General features: G+C 32.4%; 4 protein-coding genes across 11 annotated transcripts in view; 2 read left to right on the plus strand and 2 right to left on the minus strand.

Annotated features, from left to right (window-relative positions):
* Positions 1-16550, plus strand: part of LOC122634584 (diacylglycerol lipase-alpha) — a 31240-nt gene extending 14690 nt beyond the window's left edge. For 3 of the 6 annotated variants that reach the window (XR_006328429.1, XR_006328433.1, XR_006328430.1), the window contains 16 exons: positions 2214-2425; positions 4239-4340; positions 4902-5088; positions 5605-5689; positions 5761-6089; positions 6479-6674; positions 6964-7152; positions 7350-7640; positions 7877-8106; positions 8322-8345; positions 8930-9062; positions 12807-13156; positions 13815-14159; positions 14273-14447; positions 14541-14904; positions 16149-16550. Coding sequence is in view for 1 of the 6 variants with exons in the window: in XM_043823672.1 (XP_043679607.1) it covers positions 2214-2425; positions 4239-4340; positions 4902-5088; positions 5605-5689; positions 5761-6089; positions 6479-6674; positions 6964-7152; positions 7350-7640; positions 7877-8106; positions 8322-8345; positions 8930-9062; positions 12807-13156; positions 13815-14159; positions 14273-14447; positions 14541-14822 (3130 nt within the window). In the remaining 5 variants the exon portion in view is untranslated. Of the gene's footprint in view, positions 1-2213; positions 2426-4238; positions 4341-4901; positions 5089-5604; positions 5690-5760; positions 6090-6478; positions 6675-6963; positions 7153-7349; positions 7641-7876; positions 8107-8321; positions 8346-8929; positions 9063-10830; positions 11100-12806; positions 13157-13814; positions 14160-14272; positions 14448-14540; positions 15183-16148 lie in introns of those variants that run through there. The other 3 variants (XR_006328432.1, XR_006328431.1, XM_043823672.1) reach the window with 3 other exon arrangements.
* Positions 16551-16609: 59 nt separating this feature from the next.
* On the minus strand, positions 16610-17382 carry LOC122634594 (protein Asterix). The gene is made up of 2 exons (XM_043823687.1): positions 17222-17382; positions 16610-17146 (listed from the first exon to the last, which is right to left on the minus strand). The coding sequence occupies exon 2, from the start codon at positions 17143-17145 to the stop codon at positions 16813-16815; it is 333 nt and encodes a 110-aa protein (XP_043679622.1). The 5' UTR covers position 17146; positions 17222-17382; the 3' UTR covers positions 16610-16812.
* A 71-nt stretch (positions 17383-17453) lies between these two features.
* Positions 17454-20407, plus strand: LOC122634587 (periodic tryptophan protein 1 homolog). 2 transcript variants are annotated; one of them, XM_043823677.1, is made up of 11 exons: positions 17454-18025; positions 18110-18185; positions 18274-18384; positions 18457-18639; positions 18721-18828; positions 18900-19074; positions 19151-19309; positions 19387-19495; positions 19637-19727; positions 19817-20053; positions 20204-20407. In XM_043823677.1, exons 1-11 carry the CDS (start codon positions 17963-17965, stop codon positions 20374-20376), a joined length of 1485 nt encoding a protein of 494 aa, XP_043679612.1. In that variant the 5' UTR covers positions 17454-17962; the 3' UTR covers positions 20377-20407. The 2 variants fall into 2 exon arrangements, with proteins under 2 accessions (XP_043679612.1, XP_043679611.1); XM_043823676.1 differs by having other exon boundaries at positions 17458-18025; positions 18110-18173; positions 18237-18384.
* Positions 20408-20548: 141 nt separating this feature from the next.
* LOC122634591 (YY1-associated factor 2) lies at positions 20549-24536 on the minus strand. Of its 2 annotated transcripts, XM_043823685.1 has the most exons (4): positions 23904-24536; positions 23601-23692; positions 23215-23489; positions 20549-23118 (listed from the first exon to the last, which is right to left on the minus strand). In XM_043823685.1, exons 3-4 carry the CDS (start codon positions 23389-23391, stop codon positions 22780-22782), a joined length of 516 nt encoding a protein of 171 aa, XP_043679620.1. In that variant the 5' UTR covers positions 23392-23489; positions 23601-23692; positions 23904-24536; the 3' UTR covers positions 20549-22779. The 2 variants fall into 2 exon arrangements, with proteins under 2 accessions (XP_043679620.1, XP_043679618.1); XM_043823683.1 differs by having other exon boundaries at positions 23215-23692; positions 23809-24532.
* Between the last annotated feature and the right edge of the window lie 26 nt (positions 24537-24562).

A 24562-nucleotide genomic window follows, 5' to 3' on the forward strand; every position in this document is an offset into this window, starting at 1 on the left:
ATTGACCCACTTATGATAGGAAATACAGGATTGTCCTTCTCGTCTTTACGATTCTCTTAGATTAAGCAGACACATTGGCGACTCTTGTTTCTCTCTTTATTTCTTTCTCTCGAGAGAAAGAATAAAATCCTTATCTTTTTTCCAACCCTCGGTGATTCATGCTTGCGAATTGCGTATCTTTTGATTTCAAGTAACGTGACAAGGAATAATCGTTTTGCTATTCTCATTCTTTAAATAGGTAGTCATTTTCAGTTCGTATGATAATTCAAACTCGTAGTAAAGTTTTGAACTCGTTAATCAAAGTTTCGTTTAAACAGTCGATATGTCCTTCTTCGTATTATGAATGAAACACACGTGTTAGACGTCGAACTTTCCAAACTAATCATATCGTTTACATTTCTCGTGGTATTTAAAATGATAGATTTAATTAATCGACAATTGGCATTAATTTAAAATTCAAAAAATATGATAGCAAACAATGCTTTTACTTGAAACACTGAAACGAACGATTCTGTTTGATCTTTTAACGTCATTAAAGGTGTTACAATTAACAATTTCACGAATAACGCGAATTGAAAGAGCTTACGGTGACAAAGATGTGAATAAGAGTGGGAGAGTAATGTCTCCCAGCTTGATGATATTTTTGAGATGAACGCGTTGTGATACAAACGAACTGGTCGTTGGTAGAAAAAACACGAAATAAATGCACTCGTTTCTAAAGCACACAAACAAAGAGAGAAACGTGCTATACGGTGGATATGGTGGAAACTGCAGAAAAGCTGCTGGAAGGTAAATCGATACAACGGTCCACGCAGCATCCAAGACTTCGTCGGCCCTTCGTCTCTAGTTCTTAACCATCTTCTCTCTCTTCCTCTCTCTTTTTTTTTCTGCTTTTGCCTCTGCCTTTGCCTTTGCCTTTGCCTTTGCCTCTTCTCTATATACTTCTCTCTCACTCTCATGGGGCTCCTTCTACCGATGGGAATGGAGTGGTACTTGTTCTACAAACTTTGTCACGATGGAGCTCGTTAGAACCGTTTCTCAGCGTCTCACCGTGATCACGAACGATTCTTGTAAAACGAAGAAATTAAATGATTTTCATGAATTAATTAACACTTTCTTTAACGACAAGTACCAAGTGCTTATCGATTAATCTTTAATTGCATTGCTCTTCTTTTTTTTCTTTCTTTTTTCTTTTTTCTTTTCTCTTTTTTCTTTTTCTCTTTCTCTTTTTTGTTTCGTTTATATACCCACAATATTTTACTTTAAATTATATATAATATATATTCGAATTTATATTCCATTTACACAAAGCTCCATTCAAAAGCATCCACTCCATTCTGTCGTTCATCAGTTATGCGTTGGTACAAAGCGACCTCGTTATAGCGGCAAATGATCGTGGTAATGCGATTAACTGGCAGCATCGAAGGGCACATCGCCGCAACTCGCTGTCGAAAATCACTGATCTGATCTCTGAAGGTCATTTCCGGTTGATCTAACGACTTGAAAGCTCTCAAGTGCATCTAGAATGCATCACGTTGCAAATGGATTAATCTCTAACTATAATCGGTCGTATCGAATATTAGTGAACTCGTTTTTCCCTTCTCGTTCTCCTTCTATTTTCTTTACATTTCATTGAACTTTCAAAAGGGTTCAAGCGATTTAAGTTTCGGACGATACACATTTGAAAGTGGATCATATTTCTTTGAAGATTCATATGCACATCGGATCGAATTTAGACAAAAAGCAAAGTCAGAAAGCATCGCAGCAATCCCCTTTTTATCCTCCCCTAACCGTCCTTTTTCTTCCTCATCTTTAACGCAACTCTCTTTTCCTCCCTTTTTGCCCTTTACGTATGTACTTGTCTCTCGTACCTTCTCCGTTATAACGTGTTCCTTGCTCTTTTTCGGTTTCGCATGGCCCTAAGCAATGTCTGAATTTTTGTATTACACTTACTCCATTGTGAAATCGGAAGAAAAAATTCGAAAGACGACACGTAATTTTACTTTCATACATCTAACTTTCTATAGAGTTAGATGAATTTCTAAAACGTTTTATTGATTTTCTTTTCTTTCTTTTTTTTTTTGTCGTAAAGAAATTACGTTGGGGATAAGAAAATCAGAGAAAACATTTGTAAATAAAATAAAAAAATAAATTAATATATAAATAAAATAATCGTTTTTTTGTTTTATATAAGTTTTTGTCTTTTATTACAGGGTGACGGTACTCGGAGTCCTATTGGGAATCCTTCAATGGGATCGCAGTGTTATGTGCATATTTCTTCTATGGGAATACATATTAGGCTATCTCGTGCTTTTCATAGTTTCCATGGTGGTCGAATTTTCAATCTGTTTCCTTGCAACGAGAGGCAGCATTCTAGACACTGCGGTGAGGGCACCGATGCAATACATACTTTATATTCGCTTATGTAAGTACTTATTAAGGAAAAATATATTTTTTGCATGTTATATTGTATCTGTTTTACATGAATGATATTGAAAAACATCGAGTTTATTAGTATATTCGTTAACTAGCATTGTATATACACACATCTACAGGATGTTAAAAGAAATATAACTTGAAAAGTTTGCCTCGACCAAGGTCAATGTTTATATTCATGTTGGCAAACATTGTTTACTCGTCTTATCGTCTGTCCTTCAAGTTTTGAATTTCTTTTGCGATATCCCCTGTTAGAAGTCATTCAGTTAAAGAAAGAAAACAGTTCGTAGTTTGGCTTTGGTACGTAAGGACCTACACGAAGACGACATCGTACGATCGAGAAAGGTAAAAGAGAATATATTAAGAATTTTATAACTCGTTTTCCGTGCTACGAGAATTGGTGCATTGTATTAATATCTTGACATTACACGTTGACATTTTCTCTTATCTATGTCACAGAGAGATCAGACATTTTATTGGCTCGATCACGTCTAGAACAAAGATTTATCTACATCAGATCATTGTAATTATTGTGTCGTGTCTTTGTGTCGATGTCGTGTTTTTCAAATCACATTTAACTTTTCTACTTTGTTGATTGATTGACGAGGAAGGAAAACGTATTATGAATCGTTAAACGAAAAATTCGTGGCACGAGCTTCTTACCTTTGTCGATGCTTGAAATCTCCTCAGGGCAACGGAGCGAATATTAATAAGGACTCGACTCTCCACCCTTTAGTTCTTCGACGTAATAAACGATCACTCATGAGGGGAGAGAATTTTTCAGGCTTAGGGAGAAGGAAACGTATATGCGTGATGATTGCTATGATTCGAGCACGCGAAAAGACTTGAAAAAACGAGAGATTTATGTTGTTTCGGTGATATATCAACGAAACGTTCTTTTTATTTGTTTTTCTTTTCTTTTTTTTTTCTTTTCTTTTCTTTTTTTTTTTCTCTCTCTCTCTCGACTAACTTTGAGTTCCGTTAAGCACATATTTATTCGTCTTAAAAATCAATGTTACTTCGATATTCTCTTTTTCTATTTCATTAAATATTTTCGAGAACAGACTGGAATTACTTCGTTTGAACTATCTTACGAAAAGAGAGATGGTACTGCAGTATCAACGGATTTGGAACGATTCCAACGATGTGGTCTGTTATTTCCCAAAGAAAATCTCTATGGTTTTGGTTGGAAAAAATTCGATGACCTTTCCGAGCACGTTCGACTGATTGGTAGAATCGTTATGGTGGTTACAAACCCTCACTAGCTTTTTTATTTTCTATTTTTTTTTTTTCGTCGTTTCACGTACGAATATAGCTACACTGATCTTTTTTTTATTATTACATATTTGTTATACGATATTTTAAAACAATGCATTAATGTGTAAAAAGATTATTAAAATTCTCTTTATATAAATGTATACATGTGTTTAGCTAACTTATAAGACGGTAAATTAGGTCAAATGCATTTCTTTCGAAGCCGCTTAGCGTTTGTTCGTTCTTTCGTGTTGGACGGATTACTCTCTCTCTCTCTCTCTTTCTCTTTCTCGGAGGTAGAAGAGATGCTTTTGTCGTAAGCTCCATCGAGTTTGATGTTAGAAGAAAGCATTGCCAATACCTTCAACCTTATCCACCGTAAAGTTACGACAAGCACATCGACGCGAGCACGTCATTCGTTTCCTTCTCATCGAACAAAGGTCGAGCCTTCGATATTTCAACAATCGTTAAATAATATACTAGGCTTATTAACAAAACTTGTTCTGCGAAATTTCAATATAAATATCATGTATAATTTATTTTTTCAGTCCTCTTATTGGTAGAAGCAGGATGGTTATGTGCAGGAATAACTTGGTTAACAAGATTTTATCAAACCTGCCCCGTGGACCAAGCCAAGGATGTGATGCTGGGTGAGTCCATTAGATTGACGAAAAATTTCTTAGGAATGTGATTTATATATATCGTTTATGAAATTATAAATCGCGCCTGCCAATTAGCAATGTTTCATACATCGTTGATAATTACGTCAGCGAGCGCCATCTATTATTAAAAAACTATCTAACTCTTAGAGGTTAGTAGGCAACCGCTAATCTTTGCTCGTGAATGTACAAATGTGTTGCATATCATAAGGGTTAAGATAATTTTCTTTCTAGGTAGATAGCGTTTGGCAACATAATTGTTGACAATATATAACAAAAAAATTGATAAGTAAATAAATAACTGATTGATAATTGAAAGTAAAACAACGAATTAGGTATACATTAAATATTTTTTTTAAACATTCGCAAATAATCAGTAACAAAAATTTTTTTGAAATATTCGATATCTGACTCGTTTCGGAATACTTATTATCTTTCGAATTTTATTTTTTCTTTTTTTTCCGTTCTTTCGCGCTTTTAAACGTACCGCAGAGATCAAAAACGAATCGCTAGTACTAGTAGGAACTAGTTGAAAAATTCATGGACTCGTAGGTTTGGTGATATCGAATTGGTGTGTGTTGGCGTCGGTGATGGTGACGGTATGGTGTACGTACGACGCCGCCGGCAGATCCTGGGTGAAAATGAAGAAATATCAACGTAGCATGAGGGAGGCGGAATCGAGGAGCGGTAGATTACACTATAAACGCAGCGGCAGCAGAAACCGAAATTGGCGACAACGGTAACTCCCTCTCTTTCACTTCTCGAAATATCCATCAACGATCTTCCGTTTTTTATTACTTTCCGTCAAACAATAGATACGATCGTGAATGTTGTAGAATTTTTTGTAGATCTATCATCGAAGAATAGAAAAAGATAAAACAAAACAAAAAAAAAAAGATATAGTTTTATCGAATAGTTTTGTTATATAGAAATCTATATTTGGAAGAATATCGTATTCTCCTGCTTTCTCAAGCTTTCATTATTCACGCTATACTTTTAAAAGCAGTCTAGCTCTTATCTTTTCCAGTGACTAGGTATTTCGAAGCGATCGATCAAAGCCTATATGAAGATACATCATTACCCTTCCGATACGGAGATACTTGATGATATTAATAGCTTAAGATAGATAAATTTTTTCGTTTCTACCAGAGTGGTGGAAAAATTGTAAACAAATTTTTGTCGACTAGATATATTTTCGTTTTATTTCATTTCTTTTTTCTTTCTTTCTTTTTTTTTTTTTTTTTTTCTTTTACAGAAAAGTTATACGTGCCTATCAAGATAGCTGGGACAACAGATGCAGATTGTTGTTTTGTTGTATGGGAAATTCCGATCGAAGTAGAGTAAGTAGTATCGTTCGTCGTAAAGAAGGAAACGTTCGATAATTCGCTAAAGAAGTATTCGTGTTTCATAGAACTCTTTCGCTGACATCGCCAGACTGTTGAGCGACTTTTTCCGTGACCTTGACGTGGTACCATCAGACGTTGTGGCCGGGCTGGTGCTTCTACGAAAGTTTCAGAAAGTCGAAAGAGAACTGATAGTAAAGCAAAAGAAAAACGACACGTATGAGTTCCTCTCAGGCGTACCAGTAACGCCTCGTACTAAGTTTCTCTCCTTGACCGAGGACGGCGATCTGGGCCATTTCCAGTTGGCCATTCATTATATGCACTTCGCTCTCGCTGCCTACGGTTGGCCTATGTTCCTCATTAATCATTCTACGGGACTCTGCCAGTTGTGCACGAGGTAATCCTTTCTCGAAGATCACGTCCTAAGCGTTCGGTATACCCGGGTATTAGACGTGATCACTTATTCGAAGTTGACCAATCCTCTCTTTAACGATCGTGCGTAATTGAAACGACTTTACTATACGAAATCTTAATCGTAGTAATAATTTACCGATCTAACGTTTCATTGAATCGATAAACCTACCGAAAAATTTATCTCGATCTCGATTATACAAATTTATATATGCGATGGTTCGTAATTAAATGCTATATTGTTACGTTAGTTGCTATAGTGTTACGTGTATAATACAATCGTGAATAATATTCGGCAAAATCATTTCCGTTTCAGATATGACTAGCTGAATTCGTAACAAAGTGACATTTATTTTTTTCTATTTATCTTTCAAGGTTAAGATGCGCTTGCTTTCCGTGTGGCAATCAGGAGGATGAAGCTACGATAGTGGAAGATAACTGTTGTCAATGCAATTATACGGCTCTAAGGCAAATGGTTAAAGTTGGCGAGGTCGAAGTTGTTTATGCGACCTTTCATGTGGACGTCGGGGAAACACCATTTTTCGTAGCGCTCGATTACACGAAAAAAAAGGTTTTCCTTTTTTCCCGTCGTAGTTTTACTCATTAAATACGACCGCACAGTAAAAACTTGGTTCTTTTAACTCTTTAAAAATCGCTTAAATTCGTTTAATGAATTTCATTAAAATTCTCTCGAAAATCTTGTCGTATATCGCTTGACTTTTTACTTTCGGCAAAAAAATAATTGTCATTAATATCGTAACTATCTTCGTGATTCTTTCGTTTTAACTTTACACTTTACCTTAACTACATTTAACTATCTAACTGTTTCATTTTTTTCGTTGTCTTTTTTCTTTTCCCAGGTTGTCATTAGTATACGAGGAACGCTCAGTATGAAAGACGTTTTAACAGATTTAAATGCGGAAGGCGAAGTGTTACCATTAACCCCACCGAAAGACGATTGGCTAGGTCATAAGGGTATGGTTCAAGCCGCAGAATACATACGCAAAAAGCTTCAAGAAGAGAACATTATCGCGCGAGCACTATCGAAGGTACAAAGCTAAAACGCGTGCGGCCTAGTTCCTTCACAATCGATAGCGTTTCCTGGTATAAACGTTTGCACAATTTCATGTAGTAACGCCTCAAATGATTAGATATTCAATGATCATATGTATACATAGCTATCAGCAGCAGATCAGCCGATAAACGCGAATACGTTCGTTTTCAAAATCAGTTTCTTCCTTAACAGGATCCTTCGAGAGGTACCGATCAGTTTGGATTGGCATTGGTTGGTCATTCTCTTGGTGCAGGCACCGCAGCGATACTTGCGATTTTACTTAGGCAAGAATATCCGGATTTGATATGTTTTTCTTTCGCACCACCCGGTGGATTGCTCAGTATGCCAGCTCAACAATATTCTCAAGAATTTACGACGTCCGTGGTTGTAGGGAAGGACGTTGTCCCTAGACTAGGATTACGACAGATGGAAAGTTTAAGGGCCGACCTTATCAATGCGATAAAAAGGAGCGTCGATCCGAAGGCACGTTCTATATAATTTTTTTTTTATTTTTTTTTATTTTATTTTATTTCTTTTTTTTTAAGAAAGAAAGAAATCTCTTTATATATATTTTAAAATCAAATCCATGTGTCTCTAGAATTGACAAAAAGAAAAAAAAAAAAAAGAAGCTATGTCTCATATCCTTTCTCCTTCTTTCTTTCTCGTTTTTATACGTCGATAGTATCGAATTTATACGTCGTATCGAACGTTCCTTTCAGTGGAAAACGATAGCTTGTTCGGTAATGTGTTGCGGATGTGGCTCGACACCAACATCGGCGGCTAATATGGAGGCTGGTGGATGTATCAGCGAGTATCAGAGAGACAAGGATCTGGCACGATCTCAAGCGATCATACCTATGGATTCGAGTATCGCATTGACCTTGCATAGGCCGCTCTATCCACCTGGTAGAATTATTCACGTAGTTCGACATCATCCTAATAAGGGCGAGTAAGTGTCAGATGTTCTGCGAATTATTTTTTTTTCTGTCTGATTACAATTAAAACATTTCATTATTCATTAATCGTTTATTGAATTAAATATTGCATACAGCCAACATTGGCCTGATCTTTCTTGCGTGACTTTAGTGATAACAAAAACACATCACGATCGAGTTGAATGAAAAATTCGAAAAAGCTAACGAAAGATTTTTTTTTTATTTTTAGGAAAAAGTATGAATCACGGTGGAGGTACGTTTGTTTGATTATTTGTATTTTCAGGACTACAGTGCGTATTGCATCTTGGAGATATGTCACAGTGCGCATGCATCTTGAGTCCATGTCCTATAATCTTGTTTATACGATGCACCCCATTTGATCCTTTCGTTTCAGGTTTAACGATCACGCTGATTTAGAGAGAAACATTCATTAATATAATAATGCATGAAAGATAGGAGCAGGAAAGCATTACGATTATCGACTAATGTGTAGTAGTATATGATTTGCGTACCTCTCGTTTGTTTCTAATAGTAATTCGTTATAAAATCCGATCTTTAATAGAGTCTTCGGAGAGTTTGATATTCGTTAACTGCATGATCCTTAGATAGACAGAGTTTAGCATACGTTTAGTCGAGTATCAGTGTATGGCTTAGTCCTCGTTCTTACCTTACAAAATGCAATGATGCATCATCATAAAATAAGAAAATGAAACAATATAAAGGAGATGATTACACACACACACACACACACACACCTATGTTTCATGTAAATGTTTTCGATGTCCCGATAAGATTTGTTTAGAAAAGTAAGCCGAGAGACGTCTGTTGGAATTTCAGGCAGGTGTTGTCTAAACGCGAACCAGTCTATCAGGCATTATGGGCAGGACCATGTGACTTCGACGAGGTGTTGATAAGTCCAGTGATGATACAGGACCACATGCCGGATAGCATGCTGAAGGCTTTGAATAAGGTAAGCCAGGCCGACTCCATTATAGTCGGACAAATAAAAAAAGCGCAGCATTCTCCGGCTAGTCGAAGTCCCTCTGTAAAACTGGGCCATTACGAGCCTCTGGAAGAAACTATGGACGATCCTGATATTACGAAGGAAGAAGATCTTGTCGTACCTGTAGTAATCAAGATCGACGATGGTAGTTCTAATCGAAAACAAGTACACTTTGCTAATCCAGAGACTAGTGAAAATTCTGCATCTTTTGTCGTCGATGTGGAGGTGTACGAACGGAAGGAAACGCAGCCTGGATCTTATTAAAAATGTGCTTTTCGATCGATTTGCTTATTGACTTTTGATCGAGTATTATTATTTTTATTATTATTGCTGCACAGTCTTTAGGAGTTAGAGTGCGTCGTTTCGTCTCTTCTTTTTCTCTGTGCATTTGTACGAATTCGAATTCCTTTCTTACATTTTACTTTCATTTGTCTGTCTAAAGACAATAATTACCAAAGAGAGTGGTAGTTTATCTGGAATGAATTAGAGTAAACCAAAGCTTATCTAGTTTACTGTACACGATATATGTGCGTTGCTATTCGTCCAATAATTAGGAACGATTTTTTTGTGTATAGTCGTGCTTCCCTTATCAAGTAAGAATAAATCTCTTTGATATGTTTTTCATAGAATTAGGATTATCCAGATCATCCTGGTTGCGTCGTACTTGTACATACATACATGCATACGTATCTACTTCGAGTTATCGAGAAATGTAGTATATTTGCTTTTTTGTACATAGATAGATATAGGGATACATATTGAATGCAAGTTTGTGAATTTAATAGAGTCTTATCAATAAAGCGCGTATATACATATTTAGTCAAATTAATAAAATCATTTGACAAATAAGCATGTTGCCTGATAACGCATGAATTATTGATACTTTTAAATAATAATAGATTCATACTCTATCTACGAGTAAAAAATTTTTTCCCTTCATCTTATTAACTCGTTAGCTTCTTAGCTTTTATAAATTGCATTCAAAACGACCGATGTATTATGACTACGACAAAATAATGAAAACGATTTTAGACGAAGTACTTTACAAAACGAATCAAATATATTTGGTCGATTTGATTGCAATGAAAGATTGCTTTTGTATAGTCTGCAATATGTACGCTATTTTTATCAATATACTTGATGCCATCGAAATTATCGTTCTTGTTGATTCATGGAACGAAATTTCCTAAAATTTCTATGTGTAATTATTATAATTTATTGACATTCTCCAACTTTAATTGGCAAATAGGTCGCAAATATCACTACTATTATTTTAATATTACATTCACACGCTTGTAGCTTTTAGCTAGCTTCGTAGTATAACGTACATCGCTTTTTCTATTCAGTTTTATAATCTCTGTTTTACGATTTCTTTCTTCTTTTTTTTTTTTTTTTTTTTTCGTAGAAATTCATTACTCGACAATTATTTACTTCTATTTACGAAATGCTTGTTAACAAACACACGCATACACACATATACACACATATACATATATCTATCGTTACGAAAAAAGGCGAGGAAGGAAAGTTGCCAAGATCCGATTTGTTTGAAAGTCTTCGTAAAAAGGAAAGAAAAATCTAAGGTCGATGTAGGAAATAAATTCGAACATTTGTATATCTCTCTTGTCAGTCTCTTTCGAGTAGCTAGCGAAAGGATAGGATAATTTTCAATAGGGGAGGAAGATGATAGAGCCAACGGAATGACAGTGGCTTGAGGGTGTGTGGTGTGGATTAGGTGTCAGCGTGCAGAAATCGGAGCGGTACCGTGGATGCCAATGCAGCTGCCAATACAGTCGCAGATGCGATCGACGATGCAGCCGATGGTGCAAGTTCGCGTGCAGCTTCGCGCACATCTCTCGAGCTAGATGTAGCAACGTACAGGAGAGCATCCGATCAACGACACGTCGTACTCCATCATCAAAATACTTCGACGACACGTGGCCGCGACGCCGACGCCAACGCCGACGCCTATGCCACCACACCCTCTTCCTGCCACGAGACAAGGTATTAAAACAAAACGACGCCTCTCTAGATATTTGCAATCTTATTATTTTCCTTCTTCTTTTCTTTTCTTTTCTTTCCTTTTCTTTTCTGGTCTTTTATTTCCTTTTCTATTCCATCTTTCTTTCTCTTCCACATTATTTCCCTTGCGCATCACCCTTCGTGATGGATCACTGTGGTGATTACTTTAGATATAAATATATTTTATCTTCTATCCACTTCTTTCTATTTCCTCATAACATATACCTATACAAAATGATAGAAACTCTTATTATTCGAATGATTTTATTTGATTTGATTTGATTTTATTTTATTTTATTTTTTCGATTGGACATTATTGGTATCTTTGAAGTCACCAAAGAAGTTTGTTCACAATCCACGTTCGTTTCATAATTATCCCTATGCAATTTTCACATTGCACGTTTATACGATTCACGATTATTATATATCGCGGGTTTTCACTATCATCTCGTTACTCATAATTCACAGTGCATATCCTAATGACTTTTCCACTTTTCATTTTCATGTAGTTATACACACACACACACACACACACGTGTATTTCCGTAAAACTCGTTAGTTTGTATGCAGACAAGTATTTATAACGATGTGTCTGTAAGGTTGCAGTGAGAGAGGGGTTTTTTGTCGAGAGATAATCATTTTTAGTTTGGACGACACTACTTTCACCGGACATGCATGTTCATCACGCATAGAGTAATATATCCATATCGCCATTGCATTTTTGAGTAGAACGAGTTAAAGTGAATCGTATTTAAAATGATTATATTATTATTATTATTAAATGACATTATATTAATGTGCGAGCTTTTACGCGAACGTGAGAAAAAATGTAGAAATATGCCATTTCATACTCCATCGTGTTTCTCATAGCATCGTTTGTTTTTTCGAAAGAATGTCTTTAATTTCTCGATGATAAGACGAAAGAAGAAATATTAATGTTATTAAATACATACGATTTTTCGTGAGTACATTTAAACGATTCACTTTTATTTGATCATACTCTTAAAAGTATTTTACACAAATGCATGTGTGGAGACATATAGTACGAGCTATATATTTTAGTGATTAATAATTCGAACGTTAGAAAATAATTAGTACTTTCTAATAGTTATAATCGAAATTGCATTGAAGTAGAAAATGAAGGAGAATTTTTTACAAGATTATTACGAAAAAAAAAAAAAAAATTGTTACACGCGAAACAGAAAGATGTTTGATTTACAGCCCAGAGCAAGTTTATCATTTTCTACGAGCCGAGTTAATCATCATAAAAATCCGTTCATACTCCACTCGTAACATACCGTTCGAGCATCATGCATCGATCCTTCAGTCCTGTTTTACTATAACCACAATATCGATGTCAATCCGATTTCTTTTCGAGAACGTCTGCGAATGTTATTATCCCATTGTGCAGGATCATCTATGTTACATATAAAAAAAAAAGATCGTCATGCGAGCACTCGAAATGTGTGTCTGTGTGTGTGCGAAGAACGAAGAAAAGAAAATTTGATTTCGATCGATTTTCTTCGATTTTTGCAACACAGAGAGAGAAAGAGAGAGAGAGAGAGAGAGAGAGAGAGAGAGAGAGAGAGAGAGAGAGAGTTCGCGACGACGAGAAAAAAAAACAAAATAGAGAAGGAGTACTAGCAATCGTACAGGATAACATGGAAAAATGGCGTATGGATATGTCAGGTTGTAACAACCCTGGGACCAGCGAAGCCACAGCGTTTGGCATCTGGACACGCTTCTTCTGCTGAACCATCGGAAGTCCGAGAAGTTGTGGAGGTCCAGGAGCCAGAGATCGAGCAAGAAATGAGGGCTCTTCTCTCACCTTCTACTCCGGTCAAATGCCAGAGCAATAATCTAGCTGGGACACCACCTCACAAGCTTTGCCTCGAGACGAGCTTTACATCATTGCAGAGTCCGACGGAATTCCCGCAAGCTGGTCGAGAACTCAGCGTTGACTCCAGAGGAATACCATGGGAATACGTCAGCTTGGCCAGCGACTTGCTCAACACACCACGACCAGATGATAGTAAATTGTAAGGATCCAACAGAAAGTCCCTATCTCGAGTGATTTCGAACGAGGATCTTTCGAAGAATCTACTCTACCTAGGATTTTAATCTAATTCGCGAGCCATTTCAAATTCCTTCTTTCGAAGAATTTTCATTTAACTTCGATTTAAATAAGATTTAAGGAACTTAATTTTCGACTTATCATTAGTGATATCCCTCTGAACAGGTACGATAACCGACGGATTGGATTATAAACTTGTCAAAAACTATTATACACCACGAGTCAAGGAGAATTCATCTCTCACGCTTTTTCGTTCGTACTTCATCGAACGCGCTTACCTCACTTCATTTAAACACGCGACATACATTATCACTGCTTTCTAATATACTCGAGACACACGAGTAAATCACAGCACCTTTCGATCATTAAGAATTATTTGCAATTCGTAATGGGATAGACGATGATTAAGAACGATCGTGGATTAAAGGGAAACATCTTTCGCGATTTCTTCTTTTCTCTCTTTTTTTTTCTCTTCTTTTTTTTTTCTTTTCCTTTTTCTTATACTTTTTTGATCATTCGTTTTATTCCAAGGAAGATGCTTCTCGTTTAGATCGAATCGTAACATAAAGTATCCTCGCTCTTATTGTTCCGTCATTTATCTTTTTACTCTTTCATTCGTAAAGATCGAATCGTCGTGGAGATTGGGAAGATGTCTCTCGTACCGCACCCCTTGCCACCCCCGAAACATTGTCCGAGACATCAAGTAATCCACCCTCACCAATACCACCGCCAAGACCAATGAGACGCACACCAAAGATTCCGGGAAACTTGTCAACGGCGGCGGACGACCTCAAAAACAATCTCCACTTTGCTATGCTCTCGGCGAAGAATTACTTTCTGAGGGAGGAGAATATTGGAAGTAATAGCAGTAGTGGTAATAGCGAAGCAAGCTACGAAAGTGCCAAGAGTTTGACAGCTGATCTTCCGCCGCCTGTACCAAGAAGAAGGGATTCGGTTATCGTTAGAAGGTCCTTTTTAAAACACAAAAAATATTTTCTTGTTGATTTAATAGATTGATTCTGATCAGATCTTCAAGAAATTCATTGTAACTTCTTCTTTTTTTTTCTTTTTTTTTTTTCAGAGAACAAAGAGTATGCACGGCTGCATGTTGTAGAGATGATCTATCGGAAAATTCGTCCACTCGTGCGTCCTCTCATTCCTCCAGAATTTCACGTACGTCTCATCATGTGCAAGTAGATTTTCCTGAAGGAGATAACGAGACGAACGGATCTAGTTTAGATTTCTTCGAGGCTAAGGTACCAAGAGCAGAGTGTTTCTTCTTCATTCAGTTTCATTGTAAAATATTCTTGTTCGAACCGTTTCTTTCGAATTTCCGATCGTTCTTTCAGGGTTCATCAGGTCAACGTGATAGCAGTAATGATGTGTTTCTTAGCGTTAGAAGTTCTCCAGAATGTAAAGGCTTAATGGCACCTGCCACCGATCTTGGTGCCGAATGGAAAAGAAGATTCGATGTTACTGGTTTAAGTGGTGATGCATCCTTGCCTCTTCTTCGTGGTCTTTCGCCTACTCCAACTACCGCACAACACAGTTCTTCGCCGTTCTTTAATGCTAAGCGAAAGAAATATGTTTATCCTATTACGTTGATGGGTCGAGGCGAAAGCAGCGTCTAACAAAACGAATAAGAAAAAAAAAAGAAGAAGGATGATCTACAATTTTTACGATAACTTTTCTAGCCTAATCGAATAAAGAAAGGTAATTTTTTGAAAGGTCTGTTTATCAAGTATCGCCTTATATATATATATATATATATAAAAGGAATCGTCGATGGCAGCTGTTCAGAATGAAGATTAAACAAAACTTGTGCCAATATGATCGATCGCTTCAAATTTCTTTAGAAATACGCTCTACGAACGATTAGATTTTTAAAAGAAGGACAAATCGATTAGAGTATACGCTTAAAGAGTAACATTGATTTATCGACTTAATAATCGAATGACAAATATTATTAATAAACAGTGTTAGGCAATATATATTTGTTTGAATTAATGATTGCAATTAAACTATTTAATTATCACTAGAAATTAATGATAAGTAAGTTGAAAGTATATACGGAATATTTTGTCAATGACACGAGTCTACAGAGTAATTCGTCAATGATTTAATGTATCTACGGAGAAGTTTAGTCAATGTACGAGTCTACGAAGTAGAGTTCGTCGATATGTGAATTTTAATCATACGATTCACATCGGTGTATAAGTGAACATTTAATTATTAATTGCAATTGATAATTAAATATTTCAATTGCGAATCGTTAATCGTTAATTGAATTAAATATTGACCAACACTGTGTTAATAAATCTTAAGAAGCGATGATGTGATTAACACGAACAGTTTTACGTTTAAATGATATCTTTTTTTCTCCCTTTTTTTTTTTTTTTTTTAATATTTACATACATTTTATATATTTCATAAAGTTACAGATGAAACGTGAAAAAAAGAGACTTTTTCAATAAAAGTCAATAGTTTAATTATCATCCATTACTTCGAAAAATTTAATTTTTTTTCGAGGATGCATTATAGATCATTTATAGATTATAACTATGGTGAGAATGTTTGAACGAGATAATAAAAGGAATGTAATATGTTCGATAAAAACAATATTTAAGATTTGTACAAAGAGAAACATCTTGAGGTTCGTGGTTAGAAAGTAAGAAATTTGTTTCGTAAGTCAAACTACGCGCCATGCGTAAGATGACACTGGCCTATCGAATATCGATATTTCTTGTTAGAAAATTAGGAGCAAATTCATTTTGATACATTTTTAATAACAATACCTTTGTGAACTAGCAAAGAATTATTGCATTTATATATCTTTATGTAAATTATCATATAGATCAAACGATTTCTTATGTTTCAACTATAAAATTATATATATATATATATATATATATATATATATATATATGTATATATATATATTTCTTATTTTCTTTTAGGTTAGAAGAATAACAAAAAAGAACTTATTCATCTATTAGTGATTTTTCATACTTAACATGTTTATAAGATCAAAAATAGGAGAAAGGAATTAGTATACTATGATATTAAAAATGAACACACCATGACACACAAAGTAGATGACGCATTATCAAAGGTTATAAAGTCTCTCATGGCAATGTTTTTAATAATATGAATTTAAACATTGTACTTGTGTACAAAGTAGATGAAACGCGTATAACGCATATAATTCTAGTCAATATGGGATATATTTAGAAATGTAATATTTATGGACTTAATCAAAGTCATATATATAGAATATCTGTAGAAAGATGCTGTGCAAAGTTGATTTTGATGTGTAATGAAATATAATAATTTATAAGAAATAAAAGAATGAAAAGAGATATCAGTTGGAAATTTGTTTGGATACATAAATATGTTTTTAAAATAAATAACTCGAATATCTTGGTAAGTACATGGAAAGTTTTATTTCATCATTCATTCATTTGATGTGCATATCATATTAAAGTACAAATTCAAATATATATATATAATACAATATATATTTTTTTTTATATTAAAAAATTAATAAATGACAAATTCAATATATATACATATAAATACAATCAATGTAAACAATGCAATTTTCTAATTATGTTTAACGTTTTATTGTATCGCTGTTGCCCATGGAGGAGTCATAGGTTGTGGATTTTGCATATAAGACATTACAACAGCAGATATGGATAACATAAAATTGCTAAGTATATGTTTAGTACCATCACTGACTCTAGAATTGGCAAAACTAATACAAGAACAATAAAGAGCTAGCCAAGCGCACCATTTCAATCTCATCATTAAACCACACATACTGAAGATTATTCCTAGTATATTTACATAGTCTGGTATAGAATCATCTGCTGGTTGTGCTTGATTACTTGATACCGCAGGTTTGTATCGAATTTCCTTCTCAGGACGTCGTGGATCTGAGAAACTATTCATTCTGAAATATTATAAAAATAATTTATGCATAGAGAAAAACGTTAGGTTATCTTAAATCACAAGTGAAAATACTTACATAAATATAATATTATATCTATATAAAGTTATAGAAAATAAAAGAGATATAGTAATTATTAAAAATCAATGCTTATATTTAATTATTAGTAAAATTAAATAAGTGAGACAAATCTTAACTAGTTAGAAACTCATCAGTACTGATCGATTATATATCGATTAGATATGTATAGAACGTGTGTAAAACGATATCTCGAAAATTTAATATCAATTTCTATCACTAGTGGCGCTAGGATCTTCTGATAACTCGTCATAATGTAAAACGTGATAGTGGAACGCTGAGTCCGAAAAATTAAAATCGGAACATTTGATTATTAGAAATTTTTGTAAAATAAGATTAACATTTTGTCTTTATCACTCCTAGTTTCAATTTAAATATTATATTTTCTGTTTTACTTATGTTCATCATTATATCCACATATTTTAGAATTTAAGGTTATTTATCAGCGATTTATTTTCTACTGTTGTTGGTATTATTTTTTATACATCTGTTATATATTGAATGGTTTTTTGATTACGCGCGAAAAGAGATATAGACGTGTAGTGTTTCCCTATTGAGTTTATAGTTCATATTCTCTCCATATCTGTCGCCGAAGTCGCATATTCTACGAAAGGTGATAAACAGCCTTAATTTATAATTATAAACATATTGTATATATATATATATATATATATATATATATATATATTATGTATATATAAATAACAGTACTTGTACAGTACAGTAAATCAAATAAACGTAATGAATATTGTATCGTGCACCACGTGGGTTAAGAGAGGTATTGCTGCAACTCTTCCTGAAAAGGTTAATTTAAAAATGAACATAGTATAATATGTTATCTTTACACTTTTTCTACTACGATTAGATAATAATAATTGTGAATTACAGGTTGAATTGACACCAAAAGAATTAGAAGAAATTATAAAACAAACCCAATCTGATTTACAGTATGTTTATGTTATAGGTTATTATACAAAATTTGTATAAAATCATCCATTTACATAAGAAAAATATTATTTTTAGGAAAGAGGAAGATGAAGAAGAAGAAGAAGCTATTGGAGATGAGACTGATTTGGAGAAAAATAAAGTTAAAAAGAACTATGATATAAATAATAGTTCTATGGAAACTGATGAATATGATTTTGATAAATATGATAAAGAGAGTAAGTTTATTATTTTGAATTAGATATTATATTTGTATTATAAAGTTAAACATTAAAAAATATATTTTTAAGGTGGTGATATACATTGTAATATTGGAAATATAGTATCTTTTGGAGAAGATGGAAAAGATCCTCTTATAACATCAGCAGAGACAGATGATGATTCAGAAAAAGAAGATGACATGATTAAAGAAGATGATAATTTAGTTTTGATAGGACACGTTGATGGTGATGCCAGTATATTGGAAATATTTGGTTAGTTTTTGTATTAAACTTGTCATTGATAAAAAATTTTTATTCAAATAACTAATTCATCTTAATTCAAATGAATTATAGTATATAATGAAGCAGAAGGTTCTTTTTACTGTCATCATGACATATTGTTACCATCTTTTCCATTATGTATTGAATGGCTTAATTTTGATCCAAGTGATACAATGCCAGGTAAATAATTAAAACATTGATTATATATCTTATAATATATGTTATTCATATTTATTTGAATTTTTGTTCAGCCAATTTATGTGCGATTGGAAGCATGACTCCAATAATTGAAGTGTGGGATCTTGATCTAATTGATTGTTTAGAACCAGTTTTTAAACTTGGACGTAAGCCAAGTAAAAAAAAAAAATTAACCCGTATTGGTCATAAAGATGCAGTATTAGATTTGGCATGGAATAAAAATTATACGTAATTAATTAGTTAATACTTTATGTTAATTAATTTCATTTTAAGATATGAATATGATATAAAATTATCTTTTCAGACATATATTAGCAAGTGGTTCAGTTGATCAAACTGTTTTACTGTGGGATTTAGAAAATGGCAAGCCTGCTACCAAATTAGATTCTTTTAATGAAAAAGTTCAGACTCTTGAATGGCACCCATCAGAAACTCATCATCTCTTAACAGGATGTGCAGACCAGTAATTATTATTTTTATCTATTAATATAATACTTATTGTATTTATATTATATATTAATTATATACTATTTTATTTAGATTTGTAAGATTGTTCGATTGTAAATTAGAAAGTAATGTTAAAGAGTGGCAGACACCTGGAGAAGTAGAAAGAGTTTTATGGAATCACTTTGATACTAATCATTTTCTTGTAAGTGCATATATAGTTTTTTTTTTTTTTTTTTTATAATATTGTAATTGTTTGATATTAAAAAATGTTTAATTTCATACATAAGTAATATATATATGTATATTTTTTTTTAATATGATATGATAGTAATTTTTATTATAGATTAGCACAAATAATGGTTACCTTGAATATTATGATATAAGAGAAGATTCACCAATTTGGCAAGTCAAGGCTCATGAAGCAGAAATTACAGGTATTTTTTTTTTCAAATAAATTATTTATATATGAGATAACAAGAACAATATACTTTGATCATGTCCTGTTTCTTTGGCTACATTTTAGGATTATCTCTTAGTTCATCATATCAAGGATTATTAGTTACTTCATCAAATGATAGCATAATCAAAGTGTGGGATATTCTTGATAGCAAAGATCCATGTGTCATATGGGAAAAGAAGACTAATTTAGGTGCATTGCAATGTCTTGCATCAAATCCAGATATTCCACTTGTATTTGCTGTAGGTGGTGACAACAAAGCTCACAATTTTAAAGTTATAGATTTGTCTGAAATATCAACAGGTATGTATTTCATTTTCATGCATTTTATCATAGTTGTAACATTTAAATTATACAAATTGATGATAGCTTACTTTTAATTCATGTTTCATAAACATATGTATGTATTTCTATGATGTTTTTATATAATGTCTCTTATAATTATTATAACAGTTAATGATAGATTTAAAAAAAGAGAAACTATATATATGGAAATGAAAGAAAACTGTAAAAAGAGTGAAAATTATAACACAAAAGAAGAAATGATGGAAATGGCTGAGGGTATGGAATCGATGGCATTAAACATGGTTAATTCTGGGGTTAGTAAAAAGAAAAAAAAGAAATAAGAAATAAATAAAAAATGTTATTTAAATTTTATGTATGGAATGTAAATAATTTACCTATACTGTACGTTCGATATGTACATAATATAAATATTATGCAAACACATTTTTTTTTTACAAATGATTACTCTATTTTTATAATTTAGATAGGGGATTTAATGAAATACAAATGTAATTAGATTTTTGAAGTTTTTATTCCTTTTGCTATTTACTCTAGTTTATAATATTTTTGTGTGACAAATTCTATATACTTTCTAGCACAATAAATTACATAATACTAAATAAGGGAGAGAGTTTATAATGATTTTAATATACCTGGGGTGGTTGTGTATAAGAATTCTTATTTCTTTTTTTGCAGATAATTTATTTCTTTCCCTGTAGTAATATAATGTTATCCCCAACAGTATTTCGCAAGAATTAATCATTTTGTACAACAATGTAATTTCATTCTATGTTCTTTACATTTGATAGATTCCAATTTTTTTTCCCTTCTATAAATAATTTATATTAAGAAGGCAGTCGATACAAACTTTGATTCATAATATTTCATTACCATAAAAATACAACTTACAATGATTTAATAATGACAAAGAGTGTTAATATTGACTATATGAGAATAATTGCCAAATATTATTTATTGAATAACAAAACTTGCAAAAAGAGTTTACAACAAATGTGATTAAAAAATTAATTTTGAAATATGAATTAAAAAAAAAATGAGTTAAATATTGATAATTACGCTATTATAATAATATATAAGGAATTTGTGAAAAGTGTTCTTTATTTTACTTATGTAATAAGTTGAAATTCTCAGTAAATTATTGGATATTTATATAAGTATTCACAAAAAGTATCTCATTTACTTTCACTTTAAGTTGATAACTTGGATTTGCCAATATTATTTCTGTTAGTGCAGTAGTTTAATTGATATATAATTTAATAAATTGATAATACGTCATAATTTGTGTAACAACTCAATATACTTAAAGAAAAACTATATTATTTGTGGTTTTTACAAATCGTCTTTAAATCTCGTACACGATTTGAGTTTAATATAATTTATATCTCAATAGTGTAAAATGGATAAAAATAAATATAAAAATAATTATAGATCGCAGTTTATAGTGATCAGATAGTTATTATTATGGGCTATTAATTGTTGCAATGTAATGTTTTTCATTTATAAATATGCACATTCCATTTTGTTATTATACAAGATAGATTTACTATCAGTAATTTATAATTGTTGAAATATTAATTTGATATTTAGAAATCATTTAAAAAACCAAAAATATTTATAAACTAGAGACATAATCTAAAAGTTATATAAATTATAATAAAAAAAAATCGCAACAAGTTAAACTAAATGAAATATATTAAAATTATTAGGTTTAATCCTTTGTCCCAAGACAAATATTTCGATTAAACATTAAAATATTATAATGCAAAGTGTGAGCACTTTAAAAAAAATAATATAAGATTTTGTTTTTCGAGGCATAAACTACATTAAAGAAAAAGAAGAAAAAAAGAAAAAAAAAAAAAGAAAAATCAATTGGTCATTTTATATTCCATTTTGTGCTACAGAAAAAATTAAAATCACATGATTTATATAAAGCAAAATTTTCTAGATTTTAAAGTAACATAAAAATAGTATATCTTCTCTTTAATTAATAAATATATCAAATAAAAGTAGATAATACACAACCTGGAAAGTCAGAAATCTTTACACAATTAAATGGTAAATATCTTTTTAATAATTCAATAAACTGGAATGCAGAAAAGATGTATATATGTACCAGTGCCAGTTGTTTGATATATTTTTGCTCACACAAGCATGTTAACTAAAACTATTCATACAATGCATAATGACATCAATGTGTCATGAGCTCTGTTAAAAGATTTTAATAGTAATAATAATCTTGTAACATGCTCTCTGGCAGTGGTTTTTCAAATTCAGTAAAAGTCATGGACATTATTATGTTAACAATGGATATGAATTTATAATGATACAATTTTTGCAAGTATGGATTGTAAGTAAAATAAATAAAAAATTCTATAATATATATATATATATATATATATATATATATATATATATATATATATATGAATAAATTTTGTATAAGAGTAAAAACAAACATTACTAATCATATGAATTAATAAATATAAGATAGTTAAGTACAGTTTCTTATATCATAAATAGCTTGTTTTTAATAGTACTGATTATTAAGAAAATAGTATAAAATAAACATTCCATTGATAGCATAAAATGTCTGACTTATTGTGTAGCTGTAACAGATAGACAAAACTGTCGCTTTTGCCCACAAGATGTACGACTGTACATGGAAAGTGACATATAATATATTAATTAGAATAATCCACACATATATGTGACATAGTATTGACCTAGGCATCAGTTCCTATATCCAGACTTCTAGAGTCTTGATTGGAATCATGCTGACTTCCATTTTCAGAAGAAGCACTGCTGGAAATACCAGACTGATCCGAACTTTTTTTAACTTTTGGTTTATATTCAGTAATAACAACGGTAACATTATTTACCGTTACTTCATTGGTTTGAGCCGTACTACGATCTATATTTTTAAGACGAGGTGGATGCCTACTCTTGCGCCTTGGTTTGTCCAGTTTGCGGTCTTTTTCTTTTCCACTGCTAGTTGTACTACTACCACTACTTCCTTCTTTTTTGCCAGGCTTTAAAAGTGGCACATATTGCTGTTGTGCAACCTAAATGAGAAATATATGAATATATAAATCAGTAAAAAAATAATTAGTAAAAGTTTTTGTACTAAATAATAAATAACGAGAAATAAAATAGACAACCTGTTGTGCCACTAATTGAGGATTAATGCGGGGTTTCCGCGTGGAAGTTCCTTTGCGGACGTCACACATGAGGCACTTAAATGCTTCCGCTGTATTTCTATATGTGCAGACACTGCAGTCCCAATAATTTTCTTCCAGAACCTTCGCCTGACGTTTTCCGCTTCCGGAATGGTTCATTGTTCATCAAAGTCAGTCGTAAAACACTGTACTTTCTCAAAAGAGAGTTTGCCTTCTTGTTCGTGATTTCAGCCTCATTAAAAGTGATTTTGTGAACACTGAATATTCTATGACAATAAGGATGCTCAAAAAGAGCAAGAATAAAGATATGCAATAAAAATAACAAATGTCTTTAAGACAATATTTTGTGCATCAACTAAATAGGATACACAATTGTCTGATGTATGCATCCGTGTTAAATCGACCACCTACATATCTTGGATACATCATTGTTTTGATAACATACATGTTTGGCATATATCTATAACAAACATATAACAGTATTAATTACAATCTATTATTTTTGAATTGTTAAACAGTTTTAATTATTGAACAAAAATTTCATGTAACAAATATATAAATGTGTTGTCTGCTTACGTTCATATACATATTGAAGAGATATAAAATAAATAAGATTTTTATAGTATTAGCAAATTTGCAAAAGGAATATTTATCTTGGCTTGTTGACTTACCAAAATGGAGTGACAAGATAAGAGATTCTTCTCAACATTTAAAATTACCTATTCTCTTGTGTATTGTTTTTCTTTTTCTTTTTACATCAAGGTTTTACTTTTAAAAAAGGATTGCATTTTTTCACCATTTATAAATATAATTGGAGTTTCATATAATTGGATAAGATCTATCTTAAATATAGTCAATTCTTTCCAATGTTAAGAAATATTTTAAACATTTTCCTTTTTAATCAAACAGATGGGATTCCAGCGTTGCATATAGAAGTAGCATCACTGCACATGCACAACGCACTCGTTGACAGTATCGTCGATGTATCATACACATATATTACATACTATTATCGATGTGTGTATGTATGTGCGCATATACATCGAAACATTCCATACCCTCGATAGGAAAAATTGGGACAGCAATCACTTTAAAAGATCAAAGATCAAAATATTTTTTCACTTTGATACATTATTATAAAAATATAAAGGTGAACGTATCATAACTATTACAAATTCGTTAAAATATTACGAAACTCCAAAATATTGACAAACAATTTGCAACGCTGTTTCTCTATCGGCCGAACAGCGGAATCTCGAATACGGACCAAAATACTATTTAATTTGGCAACGTCGCAATAAACCAGGTCCGTATTGAATAAATACTGGAA

The sequence above is a fragment of the Vespula pensylvanica genome, chromosome 15, assembly GCF_014466175.1.
Source record: "Vespula pensylvanica isolate Volc-1 chromosome 15, ASM1446617v1, whole genome shotgun sequence".
Lineage (NCBI taxonomy): Eukaryota > Metazoa > Arthropoda > Insecta > Hymenoptera > Vespidae > Vespula > Vespula pensylvanica.